The 11857-nt window shown below is 52.1% G+C and overlaps 1 protein-coding gene across 2 annotated transcripts in view; it reads right to left on the bottom strand.

Annotated features, from left to right (window-relative positions):
* Positions 1-2934: 2934 nt before the first annotated feature.
* LOC111150504 (retinoic acid induced 2) overlaps positions 2935-11857 on the bottom strand; it is a 58116-nt gene continuing 49193 nt past the window's right edge. Inside the window, exons 2-3 of one of the 2 annotated variants that reach the window (XM_022507985.1) lie at positions 4753-4911; positions 2935-4602 (exon numbers count right to left, since the gene is read on the bottom strand). In XM_022507985.1, coding sequence (XP_022363693.1) covers positions 3298-4602; positions 4753-4887 — 1440 coding nt within the window. In that variant the 5' untranslated portion in view covers positions 4888-4911 and the 3' untranslated portion in view covers positions 2935-3297. Of the gene's footprint in view, positions 4912-11857 lie in introns of both variants that reach the window. The other variant, XM_022507984.1, reaches the window with a different exon arrangement.

Genomic DNA, 11857 nt, shown 5'->3' with positions numbered 1-11857 from the left:
TTGTAAAATGGAATCTAAATCCTTTCCTGCTCTATTAATTATGGTATTTATGAAGATAATCACTGTATTGACATACCCTCTCAGTAATTGGCTACCATTCCCTCCCTCCATTCCTTCTTACCCTCCTTCCCTCCCTCCCTCCTTCCTTCCATCTATCCCCCCTCCTCCATCCTTTTGTCTGGAGTTTTCACCCTCGCAGACAAACGGTTTTCATGCTTAAAATATGAGACTTTTGCATTTGAATCTAAACAAATCTTTGACCTCACTTTAGAATTTTCTACTCACTGTCAAGGACCTCCTTGGTTAGGATAGTATCTGTATCGTCTTTAAGTCTCTCATTTTCCATCCAGTTTTTATTTTGCCAGGAGGATAACTACCCCCAAATATGGATCTTTGTGATTTGTTCCAATTTTTTATCATTTCTGAACTGAAGCCAGCTGAAGCCATCTTGACAAGTCTGAGCAAATATCAACATTCCTGGGGACTAAACTTATTTCCTAAAAGACTCTGAAAAGCTATTCTTTCGGCTGGTTGGTCCAAACTTTTTTTTTTCCTTTGAGAAGAAATGGGAAATTAAGTCACGAGAAAGAGTCTGATACAAATCCAGCTGTGAGGGGTGGGCGAGTAAGTGACCGCAGCTCTCTGAATCAAGCAGAAAAACGAAGGGACCTGACTTGGCCAGTGGCCTCCTCCGTGACCCTGGTGGGGGTCACATGCCTCAGGCTAGGAACTGTGGTTCCAGGCTGATAACTCTTACATCAGGTTGTGTGAGAGGCTGTAAACATCCGAGTGGGAAGGCAGCAGGGAACTGAACCACCAGGGAGCCCTAGGAACACACTGGCCACAGCAACAAGGCCTTTGTTCTCATCCCCCAGCCTGCGGGCAGCCAACTGGATTCCAGTTTCCATCACAGGCTGGAAATGGGGGCAGGCAGAGGGTGTCACTGCCCCCCTAGTACTACCCTGAGCCTGGTCACTAGACAACACTCTGTGTAGGCCTCACAGTCCTCAGGAGGCAGGCCTCTCCATGCCACGGCGCTTCTCCCCAAAGGCCCCCCAGTCATGCCCGAACAGCAGGTCCTGGGGCTGGGCGCGGCAAAGGTGGGTGGGAGGCCTATTCCAGGGATCTGTCCCAGGGCGAGGGGGGAAGCCCATGCTGACTCCACACCCCGGTGGGCTGTGGAGCCACACACGTAATTTGGGTAAATTTTCACCCAACCAGGGCCAACAGCTCAAGAGAAAGGGGGGCATTTGCAGACACATCAAGGAGGAATTTGTGGCTTGAGGTTTATAATGTAATTACAGGCCGCAAATGCCTTCCTTTCCACCTGTATGTCACACGACTTCAAGCACCTGCTCCTTCTATAGGCCAGACTGAGAATTCTGTTCTCTCAGAGCCAGGGAAGCAGCAGCTCCTGCCAGCACGCGAACACAGGGAGCAGAGACATCAGCAAGTCCCTGGGCACCTTTGGATTGTCGTTTCCAAGACCAGAACACACAAGCTCAGGAAACATGGCCAGAAACCCAGCATGACAGTACAAGTGGGGAAAAGGAGCACCCTGTGTGGAGGCCGAAGGGATGGGGTGTAGCCAGGGCCACGAACAGGACCAGTCAAGCCCGGCGAGCAGCATCTATTTGCCCCTTACCACCACGGTGCGCTTGGAAAAGTTAAGTTTAACAGCACGGGAAAAGAGCAGGAAAAACAAAATCCATTCTGGGGGTAGAGCCCAGGACCCGCTGAAACGGTAACCCTATCCACAGCGAGCCTGGTAAGAAAAGAACAGTCTCGCAACTGCTTTTCCTCCTGTTCGCGTTCGCAGTAACAGCTGGATACATGCTAATTGCAAAGACGTGCAAGAAAGAGCTCTAAGTTTAAAAGCAGGCGCGCCGTAAGCCGTCTCTCGCCAGCACGGCTTCAGACCCAAGTGTGATGTGGCACCTAGCAGGTCTATTTCCGGCATACACTCATGGTTCCTGATTTGAGTGGGATGCTCCGTGCTGTCACAGAAGAGCAGCGTGCTGGTCCCTTCTTCCAGCGCCTCGCTTCCGTGCAACGAGAAATAGCTCAGACAGGGGTGTCTGGCCTCGTCACCACTGACATTTGGGCCGGATCACCTGCTGTGGTCAGGGGAGGGGGCGGGGGGTGTTCCCCGTGCCTGTGGGGTATTTAGCCACGTCCCAGGTCTCTACCCACCAGATGCCGGTAGCATCCCACCCCCGCCAGCTGTGACAACCAAAGTGTCTCCGGGCATTGCCGGATGTTCCTCGGGGAGGCACCATCACCCCCAGTTGAAAACCACTGGGCTACACTAACAAGGGGCGACTCTCTCTTCCCTTCCCGACCCCACTCCCGGGTGTCTCTGCCCCAGGCCAGGAACATTTCTGGGCCATCTCCTGATCCACCAGCAAAGGACGTACCTCTCGTTCTGAGTGGTCTTCAGTAATACCTTTGACTTGCAAGACTTTCCGTCATTCAGAACAATGCTCATACTGCCTTTGCAAAGAAGGTCCTTTCCAGCTAAATTCTGGGAGGGGGCGGGGAGGAAGCAGGCAAATTTTCCTTTCAGACACATTTGTCTGTTTTGGTCTACAGAAGGCTCAGACACAGAATTCTCCACACCCAGAGCCCGCGTGAACTTGAAGGGACCCGGGGTGCTCGAAACTCACGTCCCCACCCCTTCTCTGTGCCACATTTTTACAAACGAAGAAACCAAGGTTCTGAGGGGGAAGTGACTTGCTCTGGGTCATACATAGTGCCTATTTATGGGGGCACACGCCAATATAATTCTTCTCTGCCCGACATGCCTGAAGAGCTCAGGTCTCAAAGCACAGAGAACTTGTCGTGCTCTATGAGCAACGTGCTTCATGAGCCAAACCACACCAGTTAAGGAATGCAAATTTTTAAAAAATGACAGAATGCTGCGACCAATTAGTGCAAACAAACATTTATTGTGAAATAGTCATCCTACCCTTTGTCAGGTATTACATCATCAAAGCACTTTGTGGCAATGAAAATAGCTTTTTTTACCCCTCTGATTCACCCAATATTCCATTAAAGCTGCAAAAAATGTGCAATCTGCTTGAAAAATAGGTTGCTCTTATTTACTCATTTGTGAAAAGTCAAAAATTAAAAAAGAAAACCATACTAGCTTACAGGGCCTCTAGAGTCAATTTGCTTTCCTGCTTCCCAACTACTCCCCAAAATAATTAACAAAGATAATTTGTTTTAAAGGCCTTTTTATAAAACCAATGCACCTTTCCCCATATTATAATCATAAAAATTTTAAAAAGCCATTATTTACTTTCTTGGAAAAAAGGTGGCCAGCCGTTGTTTTTTGATGGGGAGCATGTGTATTTCCTGGGAGTTCACTTTCTTTAACTTTATGCTCCGGTTTTTGACGGGTTTCCGGAGGGGCTCAGTGCTTCCCATGGGCTCTTCCCCTTGGCTGTTGATGTCATAGCCCTGAAGCACCGAGTCTTCTCTTTTGAAGGAGAAGTTCTTGGTAGACACGCCCGAGAGGCCTTTGATCTTGCCGCAGAAGATGGCAGGAACCGCGTCTTCCACCGAGACGATCACCTTGGCCGCCTGGGACTCGCTCACCATCTCGATGTGGTTTTCAGCCTTGACCTCGCTGCCGGCTTGGCTGGGCCGGCTGGGCAGCTGGGTGGGGTGGCTGCCGCCCACGTGGCTATCCATCAGAGCCGAGGCCCCTGGGGCCGTGGCGGGGGCAAAGGACACTTCCACGCCACCGGGAAGTTTCTCCATCGTGGCGTGACCCGGGCTGCCCACGGACCCGCTGCTGTCATACAGTGTCTCAGCGGGAGGCTCGGCTTTCCGGTGGGCTGCCAGCGACAGGTCTAGGGCCGCGTCTTCCTGGCAGACGGGGGAACTGACTTCGCCGGCCTTAAGCCAGGGCACCGACTTCATGGAGAGGTCCAGGGCCTCGTTGTCGCTCCCCATCTTGATGACCGTGCGGCGGCTGAGCTGGAAGTACTCGCTCGGCTGCAGGATATCGAAGGGCTTCCGCTCCTCCTTCTCCAGAGGGGGCTGGGCGCCTTTGAAGGGGTGCGTGCCGAAGGAAGGCGGTGGCTTGGGGCAAGCGGAGCTGAGCTTGGATTCGGGACTCTGAGGCACCGGGATGGGGATGGGGATGGGTACTGGCACGGGCAAGGGGACGATCACTGGGTAGGGCACCAAGAGGGTGGCTGGAGGGACCAGCGGGGACAGCGGGGAGTTGAAGGCCTGGGGGGGCATAGGGGCATATCCAGGAGGAGGCTGGCAGGGTGGGGGGCCGAGAGCGCCCTGAGAAGGGAACAGATTCTGGAGCACGGCTTCGAACGGCAAGGTGGGCTCCTGCGGCTGGTTGGGGATGCGCAGGTCCAGGAGCTGGGGCTGCGCCTCAGGGTCCTCGGCTCCCTGGAACAGGTTGTTGTGGATGGCACTGGAGGAGCACGGGGCCTCCTGCGGCAGGACCAGAGGGGAGTTGAGGTGCTGGAAGACGTGCTGCTCCAGCACCACGGGCAGCTGCACGGGGCCCTGCGTGGTCATGACATAGGCGGCATTGCCGTTAGGCTGGAGCTCGGGTGCGGAGCTTCCCTCCACCTGCATGTGAATGGGCATCACCACTGGGCTCTCCCCGAGGCACAGGGGCTGCAGCACGGTGGCTGCCACCTTCAGAGCCATGCCGCTCTGGGACTCGGCCGGGGGGTTCAGGATGGACGGGGCCGGCACGGTCACCAGGGCCTTCTTTACCAGGTCAGTGGAGTTGATGTTCCAGGCCTCGGTGGTGATGAGCTGGGCCATGCCATTCTCCAGTCTGTTACCGGCCAAGGCGGGAGTGGACTCAGTCATGTCCACGGAGAGGTTCTGGGACCGCAGATCGTCCATCACTCGGCTCTGATGCCACCGGGCCTGCAACACAGAACGCGCCACGTGAGTCTTCTGTCAGACACTGTTTAGAACAGCCTGAAGTGCTCCCTGTCCGCATCTCTGGAAAGTTTCCGCATCTCAGTGAACCGAGAAGCACACCCATCTCTCTATGTACACATACGCGTTATAGATATTAACCGCTACAGACAAACACACCCACGTGATCAGCTGTGCACGCAGAGGTCCAATTTAACAGGCGATTAAGCTATAAACACAGATGATGTAAGGACTAAACAGTCAAGAGAGGTTAAACAGAGTGTTTTTAAGCCTAATACTCAGCTTATAGGGTTAGCTTTTGCCAAACACCAAGTTCTATTCCACACTGCTGTACTGGGCGGTTAGGGTATGTGGACATTTGACCTGTTTGGATTCAAACGGGAGGCAAAGACCGACTTTACTTCGAGAACAAAATAAAATCCTGTCACATTAGAACGTTCTTTTTTTTTTTTTTTAATTATTCTTGGTTTCAGAAGTACCGGTCTGCGTTTCATCGGTCTTACAGAATACCCAGTGCTCCTTACATCACAAGCCCTCCTTAACGCCCATCATTAGAACATTCGAAGAAAACGGAAAAGGGCCATCCCAGGTATGGAAAACAGTGTAAGAACTCTTTGTAGCAATAATTCTCCCCAAATTGGCTTAGTGAGAAGAGCAGTGGCGCATCTCCAAAGGGTCCCCATAGTTGCCTCACGGACTCTCTCTGACAAACGCCATCCCTTTTCCTCCCCATCACAGGAAAATCCTCTCCACGGAGCTGGGCCGACATGGGAAAATTGCATGAATGCTCATGGGGCCCAGGGTTGCTTTCCTTAATTGGCTCATCTGTGCGACCTGTGACCTCTCCTAACTTCCACTGTCATGAGGGGATGTTACTGATTGTAGGGCTGGAGACATAGAAGACTTGTTGGAAACGAACATCCTCGAAGGTGAGCTACTCTTTCCTGATCTCGTCGGCACCTCTGGCCACTTCCTGAGAGGCCGAAGGAACCCAGTGCTGGTGCTTCCTGGAGGAAGCAGGGCTGCCACCGCGAGATGGCTCTCCATGGAAACGCGTCCATATTTAGCCTCGTTGCCATGGAGAAGGCAGGCACCATGTCTAACTCAGGGATCTGCACAGCCCTGGAGTCTGGTTGGGCTTGATAATAATTCAATAATCCTCAGGCTCGCCAGGCAGGCATTGGGGAACTCTGATTCTTGGCCTCACCTGTTGGAGCTGTCTAGACTTTAGTCCTGGAGTCACCTCACGTCCTCTCCTCACCCCCAAATTACCAACACATCTGCCCCAACAAGGAGGAGATGCAGCCCAGCAGGCCATGGGAGTGGGAATAAACACATGAGGTCCCGCTTACGGGAAGGCAGCTCTAACCAACAAACAAAGGTGTGATATTTCCAGATAATCAAAATGCATCAAATGCATAGAACAAGCAGTTTCTCTAAAGCAGGAGGACGGGAGGGCGAGGGGTGGTAGAGGGTTACACTGTGGGGCCTCTGAGGGGGGGCTCCAGAGCCCGACTCCCTAGAACCAGGGTGTCCTCCGAAAACCAGGAGATGACCCAGCGTGCAGGCCATTAATTCTTTTAGGGCAGAGTAGGGAGGCAGCCCACCCCAGGAAAGCTGAGAAGGCTTGCCCTAACTGAAGGGCCTGGTTTTTCCCGAGGGGAATCCTCCCTGATTTAGCCCACCAAACATCATACCCCCAAGGCACCGTCAGTTCCCTCCCTCCTGAAGGCATGCGTGCCTTCATGCACTCATTCGATTAATGAATTGGAGTTGCCTTGACGGCCATCAGAAGCCACTGTGGTGGCTGGCCACGGGCGTCTTCTCTTACTGTTGCTGTCTGGGCATCTGCTATGGCGATGAGCCAGGCCTCTGCCAAGAATGCTGAGCACTTTCCGTGCATTACTTCACTTAACCCTCAGAACAACCCTATGAGAGGGGTCCTATGATTATGCCCACTTTACTGATGAGAAAATGGATCCCCTAAGAATATTAGATGATAGGATAAGGGACGCTGAGGCTGGGATTAGAGTTCAGGGTTAATCCCAGGCTGCTTCTCCCAGTGGGAGCTGTGAGAGCCACGCTCCTTCATGCATTTGGTTTCCTGGCAGGAAGAGTCCTCTACAGCCTTCCCTTCCACACTGAGCACCTGCGCCTGCCCAGCCGTGTAAAAGAGAGCACTGGAGTGTAAGATTTCCTCAAAGTGGTGGCCGGGTCCTTCCCAGAAAACCACTGTACTATTTGCTTATTCTCTTTTGTCCACCAGGGTCCTCCTCTGTCCCTCTCACCAGGCAAGGAGCTGAAGGGTCATCAGCGTCCCTATCTTTGAGGAAGACAGCCCAAAGCCCTATTACTGGAGGGCAAGAAGGTTGGCATCCCCTATGCCTCAACCTTCCTGAGACAGCTGTCATGGGGGTGGGAGGGCAGCTCAGCGCCCATGAGTTACAGGGAGGCCCTTAGCTCGGCTGCGGACTCAAGTCTGTGGGAGCAGGGCTGGGGCAAAGGGGAGAGGAGGCACGGGCCCAATCCCACTTTCACGTCCTCCCACACCATAGCTTTGGACCCGCTTGACTACTCAGCCATAGTGGGCCCCATGAGCACCCCCAGTCCCTTCCCTCTAGTGGCACTGGGCTGCTGAGATGAGGCTTGCCTGTGGCTACACTGGCAAAGGAACAAGTAGCCCTGCCTGCCCCGTGCACCCTCCTGTCTTCCAGGAAGTTTCTTCCCTTTTTCTCTGCTCTCCCTCCCCTGTTGTTCATCGCCCCCCACTGGGAGCCCCCAGTGCCAGCACAGAGGGGGGCGCTGCTACCAGAGCCGGGGCGGGAGGCCCTAGCGATGCTCTGCGAAGACCACCCAGCTCATGAGAGGAGGGTTCAAAGGGCAGGTCTCTGTCCCCTCAGGCCTCAGGATGAGTGAGTAGCAAGCTGGCAAGAGAGAAGGCGTCCTCCCTGCTGACGAGCAGGGGGAGGCAGGTGTACTAGGGACCTCTTCAAATTGAAAGGAATCACAGAAGCCACCAACCAGCCCTCAAGTGGACAGGCAGGAGTTCTTCAGAGGTGACAGCGAACACTTTGTTCAGGTTTTCTCCAAACATCTTTTGCAAATGGGTTTAAATGAGGTCATCCATCTGTCTCTGTCTTGCCTACGCCCATCATGACCCGGGGGTGGGGGGAGGTCTGTAAATGCAGTGTTGCTGGATGGGAAGTGGGCAGCTTGGAAGTGTGGGTCACTCTCAGTCTCTTGGCCATGGGTCAGCTGCTGGAGCTGGAGGGCTGGGGTCCACCTCAGTACAGGCCACATGCTCCCTAGATGGAGACTCTGGGGAAAAGTCTCAGGGCCCAGGGCAAATGAGGAGGTGAGGAGAGGCTGTCTGGGGCAGTAGTTAGGCTCAGAGAGCTGTGGGGGTCACAGAATTGTCATCTGGACCCCTCATCTAGCTATCACCAAGATCTAAGTATACCAGAGGCAGGTTCTCCCTAGGATCTGTGTCTCAGCCTGAGCCCTCTTGGGCCTTGGCCCTCACCCAGCCAATTCCTGCTCATTCATCAGATTTGGGGTGATCTCTCCCCCACATCACTAAGGTCCTACAGCACCCCAACTTGCCCTTGTCTGGTCCTGAGTGCCCCCTCCCCCACCCCATACTGGGATTGCCTAGTCACTCGTTTCTTCAGGAGCGAAGGACTGCCTCATCTTTCTCTGTCTGGTGAATAGTAGGAGCACACGAACGAGCAGGACTTCCCAAGTCTCACTTCTCTTGCCCAACCTCTGGTTGCCGGCTCGCCATGTACATGATCACGGCATGTCAAGGCTCGCCAGGGTGGACAAGCTCCTGTCTCCATCCTCTTCCTGACTCTTTTCACAGATGAGGAAACTGTGACCCAGAAAGTCTGACCCAAACTTCCCCAAGACCAGTTATTACAAAAGTCACCATGCTCTTGCTGTGAGAAAAGTGGAGGGTCAGGCCCCAGCGGGACCATAGAGGGTAACACGACAGGCAGCCCCCTTCACCAGCCAGCGGCATGAGGAGTCCACCCCAGGTTCCTGTGTTTCTCTGGCACTCCCAGGAAAAGAAAAGTGAAGTGAAGCCCGCTATGTGCTTCTTTCCTTCTAAGGAGGTACATTCGGGAGGAAGCCGACCTGGGGCCTAACTCCCGGGCAGTCAGTTAGGGACTTAGCCCACATCTGGCACCCACCAGGTGCCGCTGCAAGCCATGCCTTCCTCTCAGGCCTCCTGCTTCCAGACTGTTGTTCTCGTGTCACTCTGTAGGCCTCCTTACAGACAGACATTTATATAATGAGGATTTGTTTACAGCTTAATTTATTTTTTTTAAGATTTTTTTATTTGTTTATTTGACAGACAGAGATCACAAGTAGGCAGAGAGGCAGGCAGAGAGAGAGAGGAGGAAGCAGGCTCCCCGCTGAGCAGAGAGCCCGATGCGGGACTCGATCCTAGGACCCTGAGATCATGACCTGAGCTGAAGGCAGAGGCTTAACCCACTGAGCCACCCAGGCGCCCCTGTTTATGGCTTATTTTAAAAAGCAAGAACACTTGAACACTCAAATTATTTAGACTAGTCTCTAGGTCCTAAAGTCCATCTAATTTCCTCATCATGGGCATTTATCACTAAGTCAGTCTCTCTCTCTCTCTCTCTCTCTCTCTCTCACACACACACACACACACACACACACACTCCCAGAGAGCCAAATCCCCTCACCCCAATGCTCTCTGCCACATCCCAAATGATGCCATGGGGCCCCCTGAAGAGCCTGCAACTCAAAGTGAAGGAACTTCAAAATGTGGTTGTGAACTCCACACTGACCCAAGACAAGAGTCCTCAAGACCAGTTCAGGTACAGTCTGGTTTCTGAGCAGGGAATTTGGAAAAGGCTGTCTCTCTCAGAGGCCCAGATCATCTTCTAGGGAGGGGCTTAGTTTTATTTTGAGAATTTAGAACATTTTCAGCACAGACAACTGCCAGATGATCACAAGGCTCTGGTCTGCAGAGCTCAGTGCCCCTCAGCAAACACTTTATAGCTGGGTACCTGGGCATGAGGAGCAGAGGTTATTCAGCATAGCAAAGCAACTCAAGCCAGGGACCACTGTGTGAGGTGACTGGAAGGCAAGCCCAGCCTTGGGGGAAGTGACCTTAATGACCGTGGGCTTGCTGGCCCTATGTCTCAGTATGCCCCCTTTAGCCCCAAGAACAGGCAGATGTGACCTGCTCTCCTCTTCCACTGAAATGAGCCTCATCTAGATTTTTCTATCAAGATCAATTTCTTCCTCTAAAACATTCATTTAAAGAACATATCTTGATAATTCTCTTAAGATGCGTGTTTTCCCATTACAAAATATTGACAGCTTTGATTTTTATGGAGCCTGTAGGCAGCTATCAATTATTTCAGGTCAAACCTGGATTGTCTACCTCCTCCCTGCTCAAAGTGGGGTCCTTGATGCAGCTATAGCAGCATCTCCTGGGAGCTTGCTAAAAAATGCAGGCTCTTGGGCCCCACCTCAGACCTCCGGAATCAGAATCTGCACCTTGGCAGGCTCTCCCTGGGGAGGTTTGAGGACCTCATGTTAAAGTCTGACAAGTTCAGGCTTAGTGCTGCTTTGCAAACTCGGCTGCACATTAGAATCGCTTGGGAGCTTTTAAAAACTACTGATGTCTGGGTCCCTCCCCTCCTCCCCCAGACTCTGATTTAATTAGTCCGGGGCACAACTGGGGCATTGGGGTTTTAAAAAATTCCCTAGGTGATTCTAACATGCAGTCAGGTTGGGAACTCTTAATCCAGAGGCCAAAAGACGAGGCAGCTGTCGGCCAATCTTCTTAGTGACGGATCTGGCTTTGTGCTTCACAGAAAAAAAACTAAAGCCATCAACCCAAGCTCACTCAACTTCTTCCCAGCTCTCACAGTGTCCCCCAAGTTCTCCTGCCCCTGGGAAAAGGTAGCACGTCTCTCCCTCTTGCAAGGCTGACTTTGCAGAGACCTCTGCTAAATATCCTGCCCCGCTAAGCATTCTCCATTCTGAGTCTATTTTCTGCTTTCCATCCAGTACTTCAACTACACCCCCAGTGACTGACTTAATTCCGTGTAAAAATCACCCGCCACTTACTAGGAATTACAGGAGCAATGCATAATTTTCGTCTTTAATACAACGTGGATATGATTTCACCATTCAGGACCTGATATGCACTAAGTATCTAAGAAGCAATTCCAGCTGGGTAAAAAATGGTTTTGCTCTCCCCATAGGGTGTAATAATTGTTAGTTACTTGCCCCAGTGATCCAATTTTCTGAGCTTTAAACACCAGCACAGAGTCGATCTATTGGTGCTGTGAACATAATTACCACGTGAATGTGCTCTCAAATTAGTGAAAATACAGAGAATACACAAAATAGTCACCCACCTTAGAGCTGACTGCCTTTTATATCCAGAGACCCACACAGCCGTCCAAAAGAAATATGACCACCCAGGTGAGCTTTGGAAAGGAGTTCCCCGACATGAGACTTCATTTATGGAAACAGTGGTGGCCTCAGGGTTCAGGACTGAGTCTCCCCTTCAGTTAGATGGGCAGTGGCTCTGGGCAGCTCTGCAGAGCACAGCCTGTAAATCTCAGCTCTGATGTGCTGCTGCATAAAAAATGGTTTTGCTCTCCCCACAGGGAAAAACATGGTGGAGGTGGGCAAGCAGGGTCCTGAACATCGTTGATACCAGGGGACTCCCAGGTCTTCCTGGGAGCGAGGCAAGGTCACCATAAAACTCATTTATGTTCATTTTGCCATCTCGCTCTTTTTATTCCCATTTTTCTATTTTATAGCATATGTAGTAAATCAATATAAGAAGACATATAACTGTGTGTGTGTGTGTGTGTTGGGAAATTGTGCAGTTTTTTCTGATAGGAGTGCAAGAATAAAAATGTTGCAACTCAGC

The sequence above is a fragment of the Enhydra lutris genome, unplaced genomic scaffold, assembly GCF_002288905.1.
Source record: "Enhydra lutris kenyoni isolate GAN:26980312 unplaced genomic scaffold, ASM228890v2 scaffoldscaffold23, whole genome shotgun sequence".
In the NCBI taxonomy this organism is placed as follows: Eukaryota; Metazoa; Chordata; class Mammalia; order Carnivora; family Mustelidae; genus Enhydra; species Enhydra lutris.
This window is presented reverse-complemented; position numbering and strand designations above follow the sequence as displayed.